General features: G+C 35.9%; 2 protein-coding genes across 3 annotated transcripts; one reads left to right on the top strand and one right to left on the bottom strand.

Annotated features, from left to right (window-relative positions):
- The first annotated feature begins 238 nt into the window (after positions 1 to 238).
- Positions 239 to 17,895, top strand: LOC131152828 (E3 ubiquitin-protein ligase RFI2). Of its 2 annotated transcripts, XM_058104709.1 has the most exons (6): positions 239 to 833; positions 5,144 to 5,313; positions 12,801 to 12,859; positions 15,752 to 15,777; positions 15,881 to 16,268; positions 16,864 to 17,895. In XM_058104709.1, exons 1-6 carry the CDS (start codon positions 656 to 658, stop codon positions 17,336 to 17,338), a joined length of 1,296 nt encoding a protein of 431 aa, XP_057960692.1. In that variant the 5' UTR covers positions 239 to 655; the 3' UTR covers positions 17,339 to 17,895. The 2 variants fall into 2 exon arrangements, with proteins under 2 accessions (XP_057960692.1, XP_057960694.1); XM_058104711.1 differs by lacking the exon at positions 15,752 to 15,777 and having other exon boundaries at positions 263 to 833; positions 15,865 to 16,268.
- Positions 17,896 to 20,793: 2,898 nt separating this feature from the next.
- On the bottom strand, positions 20,794 to 21,774 carry LOC131153956 (secreted RxLR effector protein 161-like). The gene is made up of 3 exons (XM_058106400.1): positions 21,644 to 21,774; positions 21,393 to 21,490; positions 20,794 to 21,341 (listed from the first exon to the last, which is right to left on the bottom strand). The coding sequence occupies exons 1-3, from the start codon at positions 21,772 to 21,774 to the stop codon at positions 20,794 to 20,796; spliced, it is 777 nt and encodes a 258-aa protein (XP_057962383.1).
- Positions 21,775 to 22,285: the final 511 nt, after the last annotated feature.

A 22,285-nucleotide genomic window follows, 5' to 3' on the forward strand; every position in this document is an offset into this window, starting at 1 on the left:
CAGCGTTAAAAAAAAAAAAAACTTTTACAAAACATTATTATGTATCTCTTTGCCCAAGTTGGCTCCAAATATGCATGCCAAAGGAGCTTTGATAATAATAATATACCCAATTTGAAACCCAAATTGGATCCGACAAACCACGTCCACAAACCCATCTGCCGTTCAACCCGAACCCAATTCGGACCCGACCCACCGCCATGCCCAAAACATTCGGGAGCGTTTTCGCACCAACCCAATAAAATAACAAACAATTATCACAGTAGAGAGAGAGAGAAAGAGAGTGCTTAGGTGGGCAAAGCATTCAACAAAAAATCAATCCACACTCAACTCCCCCGCTAATCTCAGCCGTCCATCGTTGTCGTATTTAGACAGCGGTTATTAAAACCTCCCTAACACAAATCAAGCCTCCCTAATCCAACGGTCCTAGTCCGACCACCGGGGAAGAGAGAGAACAAAGAGAGAGAGAGAGAGAGAGAGAGGGGGGGGGGGGGGGGAGAGAGGAAACAGAAGACGGGACAGACAGCGAGCGAGCTCTGAACGATATCTCTGAACATTTCGAGCCCTAAATTTCTACGAAACGCTTCGATTCTCAACCGGCGGGTTTGGAGCAGCGCACGGCGTCGTTCTGGGAGCTAGGGCTTCGGTTGAGGCGGCCATGGGGTTGGATGGTGCTGGCGATGGTGCTGGCGATCTTCTCGACGACGGCGATGGCGGGGGAGGGGACAAGGCCTTTGCTGCGTCGACCGTCTCGTGCTCGATTTGCCTTGAGTCGGTCACGGATAATGGGGACAGATCTTGGGCGAAGCTTCAATGTGGTCATCAATTTCATCTCGGTGAGTTAGAAGTTTAATCTGCTTGAAGTTAATTCGTTTGTGTGGATCGTAACAGTTGAGATCTGGTTGCAGCGTTGTTCTTCGCTGTTGCACGTATTTTGAATTGTTCAATTTTCTGAATTCATTGCTGGTTGCTGAGGAAATGTCGGAAATGATGGGACATAAAATAGGGTGTGAAATGTTGATGTATTTTCTTTTTTCCCAAATGATTTTACTTTCTTTTGCTTAGTTTTCTCAATTGCCAAGCAGAGGGTAAGTGGATTGTTACGAAAGTTTTGATGTTTAGATCTTATTTTTGAAATGTGTTGGGTTGGCAGAATTTTTGGTCATTTGAGATATTTAGTATGAGAAAAAAAATCAGATGATGTTTGCACCTTGACGGGCGTCTATGGAGGAGCCGAGTGACTGAGAGGTAGTGTCAAGATACCAGGTGTCTTTGCATTAGGTATAATTGAAATGTTCCTCTATAAGTTAACTTGATAAAACATCATACTTTATAAATACCTGATTAGTGGTCCTAGGGAAAGCATGCTTGGAATTGACAGGTGGTTGATTGGGCCAGATTAAGGGAAGAAAATGAGTTTGTAATAAACAAGAAAGCATGCTTAACAACAAAAGCATGTAGGGGAGCTGTAAGTAAGAGAATAGATAAAGTAATTTAAAAAGAAAATTCCAATATGTTCAAACAAGATCAAAGTCTTGTAAACTCTTTTGATTTTCTTGCCCCATTTATTGAGAGAATCCCATGGGAACTCTGTCTATCCATTTGAGCTTCCATCCTATTGTCCTATCCATCCATCATTGTTTCTTTCTTAAGCTTTCAACTACCATTTTTCAGTCTCTGTCAACATTTGTCATTGATCTATTAGATATCACTTTGACTTTAGGCTTTGTAAATCACTATACTAACAATTTTGGTAAATGAGGAATATGATACGAGATTTATGCCTCAGATAAATGATGTTGATGATTCTCAATGCTTGCTTCATGTATGTGCCATTTTACTTTGCGTAAGCACGTCCCTGTACAAGTGTAAAATCTAGCTCTTGTGTAGAACAAGATTATCAATTTGTACTTTGAATGTTGACGTCATAGAGAACTAAGCTCTGTTTGATTTTTCTTTTCTTGTTTCTTTGGTACAGTTATTATCATATGCTTATATGAATGAATTTGCAGCTAAACACATATGGTGCCTGTTTCCCTCTTTACAGTCACTTTTGAAGTCTATCTTGATAAGTTATTTTTCTTCACAAAATGTAATTTGTGTGCCTGTACAAGGATTCTAATTGTCAATTATGCCCATTCATATCTTTTAGAAGACCCAAAATTAATGAATGTTAGAACCTCAGTGCAGTTAAGCCTCTTTTGAAGCTTAAATCTCAGGTAAACTGTAAAAATCCACCTTATTTTCAGGTGGATCAAGACATTGCTGACACTCATACACACAACGCAAAAAAAATGAACTCAGCCTCGCAATCAGAATGACTCTGTAACAGTAATTACAATGCTTTGGCTTCTCATGGCTGTGCATGTTTGGTTTATTCTACCTCCCCCGGCCCCGGCCTCGGCCCCATTTTTTTTCCCCTTTTTTCTTTCTCTTCATTATCTATTGCATGTTGGTATGCATAAATGCATTATTTATGCGTACATTGATGTGTTCTGCAGCCCTCATATGTGCCCTCATGCTTGGAAGGAGGCTTTGGAATTTTTATTCATTCCTCTATTGCTAATAACTGTGACTAAAATTTCCACAATGATATCATTCTTCTCATTTTGCAACATGGTTGAAATATTGTTTTATAATAGTTTTAGTTTCTTCGTGCATGTTTTTTTTTATATTATTAATAAAGAATTAATCATCATTTTCAACAACATTTTCTGTAATGCTTGACAATTGGGGTTTGAAAATCTCATGAAAAATATATGTATTCTTTTGGTGTTTGGAATTTGAAATAAGCCTCTTTTTCAGCCAAGGGATTGATTTATTTTGCATGAACACTTTTATGAAAGTTTGTCTTGCCTCTTGGAGGTTTGATCAAATGCAATGTCACATTTCATAAAAATTTGAGTTGCAAGTGATGTTCTACTTCCACCTGAAGTCTTGAGTTGTGGTTGTTAGATTATCATTTTACCTAAAACCTTAACCTTTTAAGTTGTGGGCCAACAATGTATATCAAGTTTTAACACTTCATCTTATGTGTAGCTTGACAGTACGTGGAGAGATAAACACACGATAAAGAACACCCATTATAGGGAATACAATAAATTGTCTAAACAACACATAAATAAACACGGGCAATGAGACTAAAACCCAGGACCTCTTGGTAATTATCTCTGATACCATGTTAGATTACTACTTTACCTAAAAGCTTAAGTTATTAGGTTGTGTGCCAACAATGTATATCAAGTTTTAACGGCTTCTTACTGAAAATTCCAGTAATTCCTACTTAAAAGAGTTTTCAAAACTTGTTTATTTTCTTGGGGAAAAAAAAGAAGGAAACTTATTGAGAGAAGAAAGAGAGAGAAAACAAAAAGGAGGATAGAGCATACTTGAGTTCAAATTAAAATGCCAATAAAATATAAAATGAAATAATAGACAAGTGATACTTATCTAAACAAGCCGCACCAAAGCCGAGGGCGAAGTAAGAAATTTTCTCCAATCGAGATTCCATATTTATACTTGCACAAAATGGAAGAAAAGCATAAAACCACTAAACATAATTTTCCTAGAACTAATATCTTTTATTATGGGAAAGATAAATTCTATTGTTTGGTCAAATTTGATATTGAATTATTATTTTTGTTCATTGACAGGCCCGTTGAGCTTTGAACCCAGGGTTACACGATAGTCATAGCCCAGTCTTGCTTCCCTAACTGCCATTCCCATCTTCATCCCAAGATTTGAACTTGAGATTTTGAACTTAGAAGTCCAATATATGTCAAACCACTATGGCATCCTTGTGGAACATTTCTGCTGATATTTTTTAGATTAGCTAATTTACTAAATAGCCTTCACTTTGGATCACTATTGTGCATAATAAAGATATTTGAACTAGGAAAAGTCTATAATTTAGTATAAATTCTGATATTTTATAATTTCAATGGGGGCATAAAGATAACGTTAATAGTTATAGCGGCAGCTCAGATGGCTTGGACGTTTGCAACGTAGGTCAAATAGTGTATGAGGAGTGAGCTAGCTACTGCTATCGCAGTCTAAGGGATAGGAGTAGACTTGAAATAACATAAAATGAGATTGAGCAAGGGGACTTAATATCCCTTAAATTGTTGGAGGAAATTGCCCGTGATTGTGCAACTTGGGGAAAAGGGTTCATGTAGCCAACCTCATCTGATAGGACTTGAGGCTTGGTTTGTTGTTGTTGTTGTTGTTGTTGTTTGTAATTCAGCATAAAATGTATTGTTTTCTAAAATTCTGTTGGGGGAAGCCCTTGATGGACTGAACTTGGGTCTGCCACTAACCAAAGTGAAGCAAGACATACCACCCTATGCCAAAGCAAGTCAGTGGAGATAAAAATCATTTGAGTATTCCAACATTGTCCTCCAGCCAAATACACCATTCTTCTTGAATTCATAGTTCTTTATTTACTTGCTATTTTCAGGACTCTTAATTGCTTTTTCATGTTGAGAGATTTTATATGAGACGAATGAGGAAATAGGCGACATGTTTATTTATCTATTTATTTTTCTGATGTGTTTGTGTGTGTGCGCGCGCACACGCACATCTGCATGTATTGGGCTGGTAAATCTCTTGTTCTTTCACAACCTGTCTGTGTGTGCATGTGGGACGTTGCACATATACATGTACAATGTATTTGTCAATATTCAAATTAAATCTCATTGCAAGTTTTCTTATGTTTGATTCATGTTCCTTCAAGAAATTAAGGATGCAGATGAATTGCATAATTACACTTTTAGAAGGCTGTTCGCTAAATTGCTTTGGTGAGGTGCTCATCCTGTGTGGTATGCCTTTTGAAAAGCCTGCACACAGTTGTAAGAAGCCACATATATCATTTTGCTCAGTGTTCTTTCAATGTGTAATGCAGAGTTTGCTGAGCTGCAGATATTTTGGCTAATCTACCATTCTTTTTGTTTTTTTTTCCAATATGATTGTCTCTTTGGCAGATGTCTTTCAATATGCCATTTTTGTGTGTTGTGTATGTTGTGTGCAACTGTGTATTAAAATCTGTTGCCTTTTGTCACTAACTGAATATTCATTAATATAATAATATGCTACTAGTTTTGAATGCTATCCTTTCTCACATTTATTGCTATTTTGTCATGATTCTATTCAGATTGCATTGGTTCAGCATTCAATATAAAGGGAACAATGCAATGCCCCAATTGTCGAAAAATTGAGCGGGGTAGATGGCTTTATGCAAATAGTTGTCGTCCATTCTCTGAGTTTAGCTTGGATGATTGGGCTCACGATGAAGATCTTTATGATCTAAGCTACTCTGAAATGGTAAGAATAAACTTTAGCTTTAAGGTTCTTAATGAAGTTTCACATCGTATGGCATTCAGATAAGTTTCCAATGATATTCTTAGTTATTTTATGTTTGTGTGTGTATATATATATATATTTATTTATTTATATTTAATCTGTTTACAGTTAGATAACCCTTAACAAACATTCTTAACAGTTGTTTGAGAACAGACAAATGCACTTTTCCAGTGCATTCATTCCAAGTAATCGAACTGAAAGAGGTAAATAAACTTTGGTGATCTATCTAATAAATTCAAGAAAATGTGAATTTTTAAAAAATGGCTCAACAAAACAACGAAAATCTAAATAATGCCTGATATAAATAATTATCCATATGGTTCATGTAATATTATTGGTGGAATTACACTTCCAATGGAACGAGAAGTTCGAAAAGAATATAATAGATGCAGATATATCACAATAATTGAAGGTAGACAATGTCGGGGAATCTCGCTTAATTGACTGAGATCTTCCCCAATTATTTGATGTTACAAAGGAAAGATAGCTAAACCAATAAATGTAAATAAATACATGATTAAGAAGAATGATAAAAGTGCTCAGTAACAGATTGCACAAGATTATGGTGAGATGGTTGCTAGAAGTGCTGAAGCTGGTGGCAGCATGCTAGATAGTGGTGAGAGAGAGATTCATGGATCTGTATCCAGAAAGATGCAACGAGAAGATTCTACAGCAGCAAAAAATCAACAACAAACAAAGGTTTTTAATGATAGTTTAATATGGCATCCTCTCAGGATTGTTGGGGAGCTTAGGCGCAACGGTAAGGTTGTCGCTGTGTGACCTGGAGGTCATGGGTTCGAGGCGTGGAAACAGCCTCTTGCAAAAATGCAAGGTAAGGCTGATCTGATAAGGGTTTTTAGAAGGGTTCTGGGAATAGGTGGTGAGGTTGGATAAGGAGATGTTTGTCAAATGCTTTCTACTCATGTTATTGAGTGGTTTAGATCCTCGAGAAAGGTTAGGTAAGGAAACCCTTTAAATCTCCTTTTTTGTTTGTTCTAGTGGTTGATACTGAGTAGGTTGATAGAGAGGGCTGTGGATATAGATTATGTGAAAGGGAGGAGTGGGTAGTCAGGGTATGGTTGTGTTTCAATTAATCTTTGTAGTGCCAGGTTTTTTGAGTTAGTTTCCTTAGCCTGGGCGTGGCCTTTTTTAGCAAACCGTCTTATTTTAGAAGTTCCTTTTGGGGGTTATCCTAGGCCTGTTGGGTTTGGGGGGATCCAGTCATGGAGATGGTGTCTGAGCGTTAGGATGGGTGGAAAGGTGCTTTATTTCCCCTGGGTGGTCTTATCACTAGATCACCCTAAATCAGGCTTTTCTCTTTAGTATCCCTATTTATTTTTTGTCCATTTTTAAAATTCTGGTAGGGTTGGTAGGAAAATTGAGAAAGTGATGAGAGATTTCCTCTGGTCAAGGGTAGGGGAGAGGGATCTTTTGGTTAGTTGGGGGTTTATCTAAGATTGAGGGTGGTTTAGTCTTGGAGATTTAGTGTCTGGAAACATGCCTTACTGGTTAAATATCTGTGGTGTTTTCGTGTTGAGAACTGCCATAAAAAGTAAATTTTTGGCTTACATTCTAAATGTTGGCATATTAAGTGGGGGTTAAGATGTTCTATAGAGAGCCCTTGTAAGAGTATTGCTCAGATTTATCCTTCAATTATTAACTAAATAAAATATGTTGTGGGCAATGGGTCTTAGATCCTCTCATGACAAGATGCTTCAGAATTATGCGCTTTCCATTTCTTTCCTCATTTATGTTATCTCTCTTTAGTGCATAATAATGTTATTGCTTCTTTTCTTAATTCAAATGAGTTTACTACTTCGGGTTTCCACTTTCATGGGTCTCTAAATGATAGGGAGCTGGAGGAACTACCTTTGTTGGTTTTGTTGGAGGGCTGTCATCATGTGAGAGAGATAGTCAAAGTTGAGTTTTGGATTCCTTAGGGGCCGTTTGGTATCACTGTCAAGAATTAGAGAAGCAGAAACTAGAAACGAAAACCAACAACCAGAAATAGAAACTAAAAATTAGAAACCAATAACTTGTTTGGTTAATATTTACAAAATTAAATTAAATTTAAAATAATTAAAAAATGTTCATTTTCGGCTTTAAATCAAATAATATTATAAAAATATGATTAAAATAATAAAATTTGCAAAATAATACACATTAAAAAAAAACTATATAATTACTTAATTGTTATACTTTCAAATTTTACTTTATAATAAAAATTTATTGGATGTGACAATTTAAAAATAGTAAAAATATTTTTTAATTGGCTTAAAAATATTTTGTAATTGGATTTATTATTATTTTTTGAAATTTATGAATATTTTTTATTTCAATTACATTTAAATTTATACAATCATTTATTTTTAATTGTAATTTTAAAGTGTATAAAATGATGATTAAATCTAAAAAACTGTTTTTAGGTATTAAAATTTTTGAAACTGTAAAATCTAATTTTCAGTTTTCGCAAACAGCAAAAAACGGACAACAGAAACAGAAAAAGGATAACATAAACAAACTCGTTTTTTTGTAATCTATTTCTTCACTGTTCAAAAACAGAAAACAGGAAACAACAAACATCAACAATACCAAACAGACCCTTAGATTTCTATTCTTTAAAATCTTCCTTTGAGCATTTGACCAGATCCTTTAAACCCTTTCTCCCATTCACTTTTTAATGTAGAAAGCTAAAGTCCCCTCTAAGATAAAGGTGTTTACTTGGCTGGTTGTTTTAAATCATGGTTTTAAATAACGGCTGCAATCGTTACATAACGGTTTTTTGGGTTACCGATACTGTTACACACCGCAAAATCGGTGGGAACAAAAATCACAGCCATAGCGGCTGTTACGGACCTTGACCGCTACGTAAAGGCTGCTGCGGCCGTTACATGACTGCTACAGGACTGTTATACGAAAAAAATTATTTTATTTTTTACTTTTTCTTCTCACTTTTTCCCTCTCTTTCATAAATGATTCTCAATATACCATGTGGCGAGAGGAGGGAAAGATTATAATGAGGATGACAATGATACAAAATTTACTATGTCCTTAAATGCTCACAATAGATGCATTAATTAACAATTTGAAAATACTAACTTGTTAGGAAAATATTTTATTTTGATAATATTGGTAATGTGATATTTATGTTCTATATTTTTCAACTTCAACCTTCTAGCTTTTCTAACTATTTTATATTTGTATTACTCGTATGTCTTATGTGTCTAATAGATTAATGGAGTGTATAATGTATTTTGTTCTATTAATTAATTTAGCGCACACAAGAATTTATCACAGATAAGAACAATGAGAAGTATAAATACACACACACACACACACACACGTAATTTTTCTATCAATGGTGGTTTAAAACAAATGTAAACTTGTTGCCCTTACCAATTAACTTAGTTACTTGAACTAAATGATCCAAAATACACTAAAACTCTTTCTAAGAAAGGCTAAAAGCTTAAAACATGCAAGTATGCTAATATGCACAAGGTTGTGCATGCTTCAAAAAAATTCACGGCCGTTACACCCACTTTCCGTTATGTAGCATCCGCTACTCCCGCTTCCCGTTACAGCCGTTACTGTTTCGTTACGCTACCCGCAACCGTGATTTAAAATCATGTTTTAAATAGAGTTAACACCAACAATCTGTCATAGCAGAGGAGGATTTTGAAGGCATTATCTCTGAATTTTTTTGTGTTTTGGTAGCTTAGAATCTGCATCTCATCTACTTTGCATTGCTCTTTCTCTTGGGGGATCTGGTGTAAGTTATTGGCTGTTTGGGGGGGAGGGGTGGGGAGAGATTTGGCTTTTACAGGTTTTCTGTACTTGTGGCATTTTGCAGTTTTATGGGGAATTTCAAAGAAGAGAAATGCTCCTATTTTTTTTTAAGGAAGAGGAATAGGAATTTTGGTACTCTTCTTTGGGATAGGATTCATTTATTGGCATCTCTCTAATCTTTGTACATTGTTCCCCTACAACAAATATATCTTCTTTTTTCTATCTGCTAAAAAAAATGGCAGCAAAAGGAAGAATAAAGGGATTCTTACTGAAGAACAGAAATTGGTGCTCAATATGACTGCAATTTGCATTGGATAATACTTCATGTGTGTCGGAGACCCCAACAATAGATTTGGGACTCTGGGAGTGGTTCCATTCTTTAATGATTCAGAAACTAATTTGAATGTTGTTAGCGAATGTGTGAATATGCAGTAGGATTTGTCTCTAGAGGTGACATCAAATGATAAGACGGTTATGGATGGATAGGATGGATTTGGGTTTGCCGGTTCTTAGCCAGAAGGAGGATCAAAGAGAGTTGGATAATTGTAAGGATGCATTTTTTTCCCAAACTACAGGAGAGAAGCTCGGCTACACTCTTTAGGGTGCATTTGTTTTGAGGGCTAAGTTTTATAGGACTCAACTGTCCATGATAGCTAATTAGTTATCCTATTCCATGTTTTGATTGTCATCTATTAAGGACTAGTTAATCATATAAAAGACCAAAATATCCTAAACGAAATCAACAATGTAGCAAAAAAAACAAAAAAAAAAAACAAAGGACAGTTTAGTAATTTACTACTTAGCCGCTCCTAACCCCATGTAGAAGGACCGAATAGCCTTATATCATGTAAATGGGTTAAGGTTCTCGGCTTCTCGCTCTTGGCCAGTCCTTGCTGCACCTTTTTTGCACCAAACATAGGCTAAAGGTGCTTAGCTACCCTAGCCTAACCAAGTCATCAAAGAAAATGCGCCCATATAGCCCGTATGGGGTTAGCCCATGCACATGGACTGGATCTGGCCCCACCATCACTCCCATTGGCTGCCTTAGGCGAAGCCATCTTGTAGGTACAAAAACCGAAAGGAAAAAAATTTGACTGTTGTCCTTATCCTGTCCATATAGATGGCAGGCCAAACACCAATAGGATAATTATTATAATTTATATAGCCCGTTTACTACTCAGTCCAGTCTTATCCTGCGAAACCTTGGCCTGTGAAACAAACGCACCCTAAGTGCACTATCAATTTTGATGGGAAGGCACTGAAGAATGGTTTTTCAAAATTAGTAGTTTTAAATAGCATGTTTTTCTTTCTTTAACCCCCCCCCCCCCAAGACACTTGTGTTAGTCTAGATTCTAGAGGACTCTTTGCCCTCCTTAGTTTGTATTCTTCCCTCTTTCTAAATAAAAATTAGTTCTCTCTCTCTCTCTCTCTCTCTCTCTCTCTATTTATATATATATGTATGTATATATATAGGATTACTAACGAAAAGAGCACTTGAATGAGCAAGGAGATTAATAAAACTGCGAAAAACTATGAGTATATAAAAATGCCAAAACAAATGTTACTTTCTACCTCTTTAAACTATAAGGTGTCAAGTGCGACTATCAAAACAAATTTTCTGTGCAGAACTTTTTCTAAAAAAAATCAGGAATAAATTATAGAATGGTGTATGAATGCTTTGTACATTTGACGGGGCATTAACTTAATTAACTTGCATTTTGTTGTAGCTCTGCTGTGACCACCCCCTTGAGGCTGTTATTTATGATATTTATAACTTGAGGGATAAGGATTGGAACCTGATGATGAGCCATGTGCTTAGAAGGGGGAGCAAGCGTGCTGATCAACTTGCAAGATTGGCGCATTCTTGGATGTTGCATTTGTGCAAGTGGAACCAGCATCCTGCTCATCGTGGTCTTCTTTTAGTGATAGGCATTGTAGGGATTAGTTTTTCTTTTATTTACTTTTCCCAGCACCCAAAAAAAGGCTTGGCAACATACTGCAGGAGCAACATAAAAAGAAGAGTCACTGATCATCCAACCATGAGGCTAGTACTTCTGTACTGTTCATGAAGCTGTCACATGAGTATGTTGATGCCCCTGCTTTATTTTTATTTTGGGAGCTTTTTCTCATTTTTTTTCTTATTTCTTTTAGGTTACTTAGGATGGTTGAAATTAAATCTATTATAAAGGTTAAAATTTAGGGTTTCATGACATATCAGGTATTCTAATTGATGTAGTCAGGGCAGTTGAGTTTTGTTGAAATAATATTTCAAAATACGCATTCGTTCTTTTCTGTGCCTTTAGGATGACAAGACTAGCCCGTTGGCTATGATCTCTGTGCTTTTTTTTTTGTTTCCTTATATAATCTCTAAGCAGGTCTGGAAACTGCCAAAGTTGTGTTTGTGGGGGTTTTCCTACATTAATTTAGTATCAAAGCTGAATAACTGTCCAAAAAAAATTGTTCTTGCTATAAAAAGAATGAGAGTTCTTGGGCTAAACCAAGCCCAAGAGATGGTAGATATTCATGATAGAGTAACTAATGCAATAAGCGCAAAACTTGCTTACAGATCGCTCAGATTCCCAAATGGATTTAACGGATGAAAATCACAACTCTTTAGACATACTGGAAGGTAGTATTGAGGTCGATGGTTTAATGGAGTGGGATTTTTCACCAATCTATTATGTATACCCTGTGACAATGACATGATAAGGTAAGTCCTTTACTTTATGGTCCAGTTGCCATTCAAGATGAGGGGCATGCAGCAAGTGCTAGCAATTTACCTGCATGGGGATCCAAGTTGTTGATTAACTATAAGTCGCAATGGGAACCATGGTGGCATGATACTTGGGATGTTGTCCTGTATAAAGGATTTAGAGAGCACTCTCACCATCAGTAAATAGTTTTCGGTGCACCGACAAGCACTTGGTCCTAGAGGCCGACTACCATATTTGGGATGAAGTCTCTGTCTATCTGTTCTGATAACTTTAGGGAGGATGATTTTCACATAGTACTACAATGCATTGGATGATATGCCTGATTGAGATACATGATCAAATCTGCAAAGATATTACGGCATGTGGCTTAGCACAAAAAATAATAAATAAAAAAAAAGAAGCAAGGTTAACAACTTAACATTGATCCAATTTTCAAAGAACTAGGATGACATCATTTGAGAAATGCATTCATTTTATCTACTGGAAGGAACCCATTTGATTGATGGTTGCAATCATTATACTGTGCGCGCATGGCAGTAAAGCAAAAGGATCTCATGATATGTGAATGCATCAATTTGACTTTGATTGAAAATCCCAAACTACATAATAATATGAATAGGATGAATATGTCCACATGTATGTTTGTCATGTTAGAATAAACTAACACTCCCTTTTGTTTTGCCAAGCATAATTATACTTGATGTAAATATTGATATGACCCCCCTTAATAACTTACTATAGGACTCATTTATTATTGTGCCCAATGTTGCATTGATCCTTTTTGCATGTTACGTGTGCAAGATATTAAGTTGCCTTACATGTTTGACAAGAATGATTCATCATAGCCAATCTTTGTTGTAGTTCTTTTTAAGTATGGATGAGAGAATATAGTTTGCTTGTGTTCTGTTTTTCAACCTAATTTATACCTATTTCAAATGCTATTCGCAGTCCTTTGGAGTACACTGGTGTCCATTTAGTGGATTAACGCGTCTTCCGCCATCTTTTGAGTAAGCACGATCTCATGTTACTGTGCTTATATTAACTTGGCTGTTTTTCCCTTCCCTTTTTTCTTGAATGTTAAATTAAACTATTGGAGGTACTGTTTCTCTTTTAAATGGTTTGCACTTTCATTTGGTTGTGCCATGTTTGGCAATTTGGCGCATTGGTAGTTACAAAGTTGCATCATAAAGCTTTTTTCTTTCTTCATGATACTTGTAAACTTCATTGAATATTTTTTTCAAAAAAGTGCATTTGGGAAGAGATCTCCTTGCACAAGAATTAAAATGAAACTGTGAAGAACTTGAAAATGTGAAACCATTTCAAAGAAAACCAATATAGTTGGGTTGATTTGGCTAAATATGGAAACAATGACGAAAATAAATTGTGTAACCATGTCGTGTATTTCTAGGTTTCCAACTCCAAGATGTTTGCTTTTTGACCCAAATATTAAAAATATTTGCTGGTAGTAGAAATATTGAATCAGTTGAACTAATATTCAATTTCTTCTACCCTAAGACCAAACATTTTCCTGTTTTCATTTGAGTTCCTAATCCAATTGCCATTATAATAGTAGATTGAGCTTGCATTGAGAAAAACAGCATCATAGGCCCCTGCTGGACTCAAACCATGAACTCTAGTGGACCCTAGAGCAACTGCTTGTACCTAACTTCAAACAGATTCTGGTTTGAGCAGATTGCCTTGGGAGATGCTATCCTTTGGGGAGATGAGCTCGTTTCAACATGATCTGGAACAATATCTACAATTGGAATACCTTGGAACTCCCTGAAAACTGACACGCACATTGAAAACTATTCTTTTTTACCTACCTCATTATTCTGAATTGAGGAATTTTGTTTCTCCTGAATCCCTTTATTTTCCAAATAAACGAAATATGAACTTGATTTCACTACTCCCGCACTCCTTATCCTTGATTGTTTGAAGCAAAATCTTAATAAAATCCATGGTCCCTTGAAGCCCACCAGACGAACTAAACTATTTTTAAAGAAATGCCTTTAAATGACATTTGGGAGGAGGAAGCAGAAGGGACAACTTGTGGTTTCAGAATCATTTTCTCACATCCTATGATCATGGAAAGAGGCATCTTCTGCTTCATATGTTGCACAAGGTGAAACTATTCACTTTTTGCCCAGCAACTCTCTTAACAAAAGTTTTAAGTGGGGTTCTTGCCTTTCAAGTAAAGCTCTCAAAATTTAGAGCAGGCAGTTCGTGAGTTTTGATGAAGTTTCTCTGATGATTGTTACATTAGAAATAACAATGTCTAGGAATCATTTTGTTTGGAGGACATTGTTGGGGGGTTGGTTTGGTTCTTACTCTAATTGTGTGCATTGGTTTTCTTATTTTCTCTCTTTTTTGAGTAATAATATCTTTTCATTACAAAATAGTAATGGCAGTTGGAGAATTATGATTTATGTAAGCAAAGCTATTGGATTTATAGGATTGAAGTGTAAGACTATAGTGGACTCTGATACATGCTTGGAAAGTGTGGGCAATTTAATGATTATCTGATCATGCAACAGAAGTTGAAAATGTCAATTAAAATCCAAGGAATGTTTTATCTTAGATAAACCAAAGAGGCAATGGTGGGAAAGCATCTTTGTAATTATACAATGGATGGCTGGATGTTGATCCAGCATAATACCAAATCTAGCTAGGGGAAATCAAAATTTGTAAAAAATCATGAAACTATTGATATTTAAAGCAATGTTATCTGTTACAGTTTGTTATTTCAACTAGAAGTTGGATTAGTACGATTTTAACATGTTGGGTGGCCTTTTTTTTCTTTAAACTGCAACATTCAAATCTATGGTGTTATTGGTCAAATTTCAGTATCAAATATGGGTCTCCTAATGAGTTGCATTCAAACGGGCTCAATATGAGGCAGTTAAGATCATCAAGTTCCACCAAATTTAATATTTACTGCCTAGAATTAGCAATTTTAAGGGCTCGTTTGTTTAGGATTCAACAATGAATTTCCGTATTGTTGTTTTTGAAAATAAGAGCAAGGGATTCTATCATGTATTTTTTATACTCAAAAATGCGTTTGATTAGCTATTTTCAAAATTGTGCCCAGAGAACTTTGTTTAAGGTTGATCAAAGTGACAATTTGTTGATAAAATAGCAATAATTATCATTATTTTTATTAGTATTATTATTAAGAAATAGGTTCAAGCCCACACCCCAGGTCTTAACTGCATTGTAAAACTGTATCTGAAAACACAAGAAACACCTTAAAATCGTTCTTGAAAACCTGTATTTTTTTGGGGCTGTTTCAGAGTTGGTTCCAGAATAGGTTTTTTGAAAACACTTAAACCAATTTTAGGTTTTGTGTATTCTTTTGTATCAGCTTTTCTGAAACCTTAACCAAACGGGTTCTAAAATACTATTTACCCATAATAATGACGATTTGGTATTTTAAAAAATTAAAAAAGTTAAAATGGTGATGGGTTACGTCCATTTACACAAGCTGATAGGATGAAAGAGACGTCACTTTGTGACCAAGACTTTGTGGTAAAGTTCTTATCTATTTCTCATGGAGGGTTATTATTTTAACATTTCTTAATAGTATTTCCTATTATGAAAGTGCTGGCTTATGGTTTATTGAATTCTTGTTTGAATGATACTGAACAAATTGGGCTGTATTTTACAAATAGTAATTTAGGCCTCTGCAGAAGTACTGCCATGCTCACTGGGCAGTGGTGTGAATAGCTACAGTTATTTAACTGCAACATCTTAATCAAGAAGTTTGCTTCTATGAAGTAATTTAAAGTGATTTTTTTTAACCATATGCCAACTGTGGAGTTCAGTTTTGTTTGCTTGTTTCTTTTGCTGTTTCCAGATACAAGAATCTTTCTCTGATGTCATACATTTTTATTTTGCAGTGAAGGAGAATTTTCATCAACTGCATGTAAGATTTTTCTCTTTGTTGCTTCTGCAGTAGTTTCTGCTTCTGTTTCAGCAAAAGGTAGTGACTGGGTAAAGTATTCTGATGCAGTTTTGCTTTAATGCAGATCATGATCTACTTGGACAACATGCTGTGTTTGCTGAACATACAGCCGTGTCATCTGCTACGCATCCATGCCCATATATTGCTTACTTTGGGCCAATCCATCCCTCCTCTTCAAACTCCAGTGGAAGTGTTCCTGATGGTTCCAATTTCAATAATCACTGGAATGGCCCATCCGTACCTAGCGACATGCCAGCCTCATATGCTTTTCCCACCATGGATCTTCACTATCACAACTGGGAGCATCATTCCTCTCCCTTCTCTACGACCAGTGGTGGGCGAATTGGTGGAGCTGATCAGCCTTCAATTCCTTCTGTTACACGGTTGGCTAGGGCCAATTCTGATGTTCCAAGATCTGGGACTTTTGTCCATCCGTTCCTTGTTGGTCACAGGTAAGCCTTGTTAACTCAGAAGTTGATGTTTGGATGGCATGCAAACCCATCCATTCTTCAGCTCTCCTCCCCAGCCAAAAAGCCAAGAGAAAATTTTTTTTTTTCCCTCTTTCTATTTTGTTTGAAAAAGAATGACAGTGGAGCATAATGGATCTGTCTAGTTACCTTGCTGTAGAGCGCATTAGTAACAAAATGGGGATTTTTTTTTTCCTTGAAAAAAGAAACGAAAGTCCATATTGTTTAGTTATGTGGGTGCATTTGATTGAGGATAACTGTTTCAATATACAGTTTTTGGTTTTCCAAATAATTACAGAAGCATACCTTTAATTTAATTTTCTTAAGTTTTATGGGAAAAGCATTATTTTTCAAGTTCCCTATGAAAATGAGGTGGCATTTTTGTATCTCTCTAGAGAGTTGAAAATGAAAAGCTAGTGCAATCATCTCCAATTATACACGCATTTTATCTTCCCTGAAAGCTGCAAAATATACCCACTCACTATTTCAAACACAACATTGTAAACTTCTCTTTTCTCCGAAGATTGTTTTTCCATTGATTATTGCAATTCCTGACCTTTTTCTAAATTTTACTCTGTAGCTCTGGTGCTAGAGCTGGAAGCTCAGTTGCAGCCTCTGTTATTCCTCCTTACCCAGGCAGCAATGCTCGGGCCAGGGACAGAGTCCAGGCTCTCCAGGCATACTATCAACAACAGCAGCAACCCAGCAATACGCCAGCCATGCGTGCCCCAATCATCTCTGGCACCCGGAGACCCAACAGTCACAGGGGTGTGGCCCCAGTCGGGCCAGTGGCCTCCTCCTCAGACCAGACAGGTGGTTTCTACTACTTCCCCTCAGGTGCATCTGGTCGGAACTTCCAAGCAGAAGAAAATCCTCTGCCAACTCGGTTTCACGGGTGGGATAGGGATCACATGACCTCGTTCCCATTGAACCAGATCGACAGAGAATTAGGTTGGGGATCATTCCATCAGGCTTCCAGCGGCAGCGGGTCTGACAGGTCCAGCAGTTTCCGCCAGAGGCATGGATCTGAGAGGCCATCACAAAATCGGTCATAGACTCTTTTTTAATGCTTTTGTGGTGAAAAGCAACAAAACACTTTCATTACTATGACTGAACTGAAACCAGGAAAAATATGTATGACGTTTGAGAAAAAAAAACTGGTATGTAATGCCTGGAGTCTGTTGTCCCAGAAAGACTCCATTAATGTGTCTGAGTGGCCCCAAAAATGAGATTTTTGGATGCCACCAGGCTGTGTGATGGACTTTTGGCTCGGTTTCTTTGCCCCCGAGGATATGAAAAAAAAATAACTGGTACACTTTGCATGGCAAAAACATTGAGAGAGAGAGAGAGCAACCGAACAAATTTACTTCTACTTGTGCTCTCCCAATTACGGTTACACAGAAGAGGTGGCGTTGAAGCCTGAACCAGAAGCTTTTGCAAGGAAATGCTATGAGATGTCATCAGGTAAGAGACTTGGAATTTGCCTTGTTTGGAAAGTAGCCATTTAACCTCAATGTTGTTGGGGAAGGTGAGGGGTCCCAGGCGGCCTTGTTCCTTGAAAAAAGTAACATTTGCCTTGTGGAATATAGTTAGATTTGAAGGCTTGTTTTTATCTTTTTGTTTCATCTTTGCCCTCTTTTTATTTCCTATCATCTTGTGTTTTTATTCCCCCCCAATTCTTTTTTTAACTTTTATTTGTTAATTTTGATTTTATTATATTATTATTATTACTAATCATGGGCATGCATTGTGTGGGTGTTGCACAGTTCCTAAATTTTTGTTTTTTATTGTAAAAAATAACTAGTAATGACTAATAGCCAATGAAGATTTTAAATGTAAAATTTGGTTTGAAAATAATTATGTACACATTTAATTGAAATATTTTTTTTAAAAATATAATATTTTAATAATATATATTATGTTCAAATGTATGTGAAATTAAAGATTACTTGTATTTGGTAGATAACTTTTTTAGTGGTAAGATAAATTTTTATAGAAGAATGATGTTACAATGGGTTAAAGGGCTGAATTTTAAAAATGGTGTTCACAGTAATCCGATGATTTTAAAAATTTATTATATTTATTAAATAGTACTTGTAATTTTATAATTTAGTTATATATATATATATATATATATATGTTGTCAATATATATTATTTTACTAACAATATCAATCTTTAAAATTCAGTAAATTAATTTATACTTTGATAATAATATAGAATTTATTTAATAAATTAGGTAGATAAAAACAAATTAGCGCGTGTAGGATTAAGAAAAAGAATTAATTCTAAGCATTTTATTGTCAAACTTTTGAATAAACATAATATCTCAATAATATATATTTGTGAAAATTAATATTGAAATTACATGCACATATGTATGTATTTGTAATTTAAAAATTACAAAAAATAAAATAAAATTAAGAGTTGAAGGATGTATATATATATAGGAGAGCAAGTATGAGGAGTTAAGAAATATTTTGGACATTCAAAAAAATAGACATTATGGAGAATTTTCTTCTATTATTATTATTATTATTATTATTATTATTTGTGGAAAAAGAGTGGGAGGGGGCGGGAGGGTATTATTTTTTATTAGTATTATATCTTCTAGGTAACATTCTCTATGGGAGCATCAACATTTACACCATGTTTGTTATGTTAAATGAGCGAAGAAATGGAATTGTGAAAATAGAAATTACCCATATTATTTTGTGTACTAAATATTGTATTAGAGCTCCATTGTGATAATTTTAAATCTCTACTATTAGAAAGGGGATTTTCCCTATTGGTCTAGTTTTTAGAATTTCAAAATATCCCTATAACTATTTTAAATATTTCAAAAAAATCCTTGTAGATACCTATGAATATTTCAAAAATATTCCTATAACTATCCATAAATATTCTAAGAGTACCCCATAGGCCCATAACTATTATAAATAATATTTTTTAAAAAATATATATCTATTATTTTTGAAATTAATTAATTAATTAATTTACTTTGTTACAATTATTACTCAAAATGCACGGTGTGCGTGCATTATATGTGCCCGCAACTAGGTCTTAAATAAAACAATTTTTTTGGGTCTAAAACTAATAGTTTTCATCTACTACAAATAGCTTGCAACTAGAAGTAATTTCATAATTTGAAACTATTTCAAATTATCATTTAACAATTTGTTTTTAATTACATCCTTGGAGTTAAATTAATTTTTGAACCAAAAATCAGGAGTGAAGTCAATTTTTGAAGTTCTCTCCAAAGCTAAATGTTAAAGCATATGACTCCCCAAATTTCTTTTCATTACTAGAAATCTGAAATTTTTTACCATATCAAACTCTCATGCTCAAACAAATGTAAAATAGCATACGACAAATTTTGAAACGCGAACCAGACATTCCATAATATTTTTAGTTGCTACTCTGCTTCCCTTTGTGAGAAAATTATATATATAAGAATATTGTAAGAACATGTAACAATAACTGAAATATCTAATTGACGAATAAAATTTTATTTATAAATTCTTAATATATTCATGTTTGGTGTACTCATTTCACACAAGCACCTCAGTGTTCATACTGTTGTGCAAAGTGGTTGAATGTCAACATGCAGTGGAAACCAAAAATCGAATCAAAACAAACAATGTAGCAGCCAACGATGAACAATACGTAAACAATCAATCACAAAGAAAATAAAGGAAAGCAAATAATCAAAGATACAAAAATTTACGTGGTTCGACAATGTGCCTACGTTCACGGGAGCAAGCAGATGATTTTCACTATCAATCGTCAAAAGCTACAATCAAGGGTTACAAATATTATTATTTTTTAAAACCTTATGCGTACAGAAGGCTTAAAAACTAACTTAAATTCTCCTGTAGTAAATTTCAAAGGAAAATCCTCCAAATCCCCCAATCTACTGATCTTCTCGGTTCAAAATCTGTGTTTAGCGCAAAACAATACCATCAACGGTTTCAGCATAACCATCGACGGTTTAATACCAAGGCTGATTCCTACATACTGAAAACCGTCGATGATTATCTCTTGAGGGTGAACTGTCAATTATATCGTCAACCAAATAGTCGATAGTTTCTTCCTATAACCCAACTTTCTTGTTCTTTACTTCACCATGCTTTTTTGGTGCATGCATTCCACTAAATATGAGCCACATATCCAACAATCTTCACCTTGGCGAATATTCATCACTTAGAAGAAATATGCAAACATAACCCACTGCTCCACATGGGACAGTAGATTAAGACGTCTCTCATCTAGCACTTGGAGACGTTGATCAAGTCCAAGCAATACTTAAAATTGTATGTTGTGATAGGTTTTGTCAACATATCTGCTACATTGTAAGACGTGTGAACTTTCTCAAGCATAAGTTCACCTGAAACAACCAGTTCCCTGATCCTGTAAAACTGCACATCAATGTGTTTTGTCCTCGCATGAGACACTTGGTTTTTTTCCAAATAGATGACACTCTTACTATCGCACTACAGCCAAACTCCACCTTACTGGATACCTAACTCCTTGACCAATTCTGTAAGCCAAATTGCTTCCTTGGCAACCTCAGCCACGACCATGTACTCTGATTTAGTAGTAGATAAAGCAGCAAACGACTGCACCATAGACCTCCAACAAATAGGTCCTCCCACAGGGGTGACTATGTACCCTATGGTAGACCTCCTGACATCCAAATCCCCAGCGTAGTCAGCATCCACATAACACCACTGATGGATAACCTTTGTTCTACTGAACGTAATGTCATATTCAGTTATACCCCTTAAGTATTTTAGAATCCACTTGACTGTATCCCAATGTTGTCGCCTAGGATTCAAAAAGAACTTGCTCACCACGTTGAGAGCTTGTGCCAATTCCGGCCTTGTACATACCATGACATACATCAAACACCCCACTGCACTATCATAGGGAACATTTGACATGTCACAAACCTCATCATCCGTCTTTGGGCACTGGGCAGTAGACAACCTAAAATGACTCGCTAACGGTGTACTCACCGATTTAACATTAGCAATGCTAAACCTTTCCAACATCTTCTCTACAAAGCCACCCTGAGATAACCACAATCTCCCTGCAGCTCTATCCTTACGAATCTCCATCCCAAGTATCCTATTGGCCGCACTCAAGTCTTTCATGTCGAACTCTTTACTCAACACAGTCTTCAACTGAATCACTTTAGTAATATTCCTTGGAGCAATCAACATGTCATTAATATAAAGCAACAAATATATGAGTGAACCGTCCTCAAGACTCATCATACAGCAATCGTACTCACACCTCCTATAGCCAATACGGATCATGTAGGCATCAAACTGTTTGTACCACTACCTTGGAGACTACTTCAACTCAGAAAGTGACTTCTGCAGTTTACAAACCAAGTGCTTCTGTCCAGGTTGGCAAAACCCTACTGGCTGTGACATGTAAATCAACTCCTCCAAATCACTATGGAGAAACGCTGTCTTTACTTCCATCTACTCCAGATGTATGTTGTAATGCACCACCAAGCCCAACACTACGCTGATGGAAGTGTGCCTAACCATAGGAGAGAAGATCTCATCATAATCAACTCCTTTCCTCTATGAGTAACCCTTTGCTATCAACCGAGCCTTGAACTTTTCTCTTTCTTTTTCTAAAACTGTTTATTTCTTCATGTATACCCACTTACATCCTATCGCCCTCTTTCCTGCTGGAAACTCCACCAAGTTCCATGTCTGGTTCTTATGGAATGATTTCATCTCCTCCACCATAGCGCCCATCCAAATACTTTTCTTTTGGCTGTGCACTGCCTCCTGAAAGATAGTAGGATTCCCACTACTAGTGATAAGTGCATAAGACACTAGATTATCAAATTCGTACCTTGAGGATGGCCTGACGATGTGTATGGGTCTATTTATAGCTACACTATGATGCTACTAGTCTCCCGAGCTAGAAATTCCTGCATTCTAAACATCATCATCTATGCCTTGAGTCTCCAACTCCACC

The sequence above is a fragment of the Malania oleifera genome, chromosome 4 (assembly GCF_029873635.1).
Source record: "Malania oleifera isolate guangnan ecotype guangnan chromosome 4, ASM2987363v1, whole genome shotgun sequence".
Lineage (NCBI taxonomy): Eukaryota > Viridiplantae > Streptophyta > Magnoliopsida > Santalales > Ximeniaceae > Malania > Malania oleifera.

What these genes read in the sequence shown, in the direction of transcription:
- LOC131152828 (XM_058104709.1), top strand. Translation starts at nt 656, where the DNA reads ATGGGGTTGGATGGTGCTGGCGATGGTGCTGGCGATCTTCTCGACGAC. An exon ending in CGTCTTCCGCCATCTTTTGA is followed by an intron (nt 12,860 to 15,751) that starts GTAAGCACGATC and finishes TTTATTTTGCAG; the next exon opens with TGAAGGAGAATTTTCATCAA. An exon ending in CCGTTCCTTGTTGGTCACAG is followed by an intron (nt 16,269 to 16,863) that starts GTAAGCCTTGTT and finishes TTTACTCTGTAG; the next exon opens with CTCTGGTGCTAGAGCTGGAA.
- LOC131153956 (XM_058106400.1), bottom strand. Translation starts at nt 21,774, where the DNA reads ATGGAAGTAAAGACAGCGTTTCTCCATAGTGATTTGGAGGAGTTGATT. An exon ending in AAGTCACTTTCTGAGTTGAA is followed by an intron (nt 21,491 to 21,643) that starts GTAGTCTCCAAG and finishes GATTGCTCCAAG; the next exon opens with GAATATTACTAAAGTGATTC. An exon ending in GATACTTGGGATGGAGATTC is followed by an intron (nt 21,342 to 21,392) that starts GTAAGGATAGAG and finishes GTGGCTTTGTAG; the next exon opens with AGAAGATGTTGGAAAGGTTT.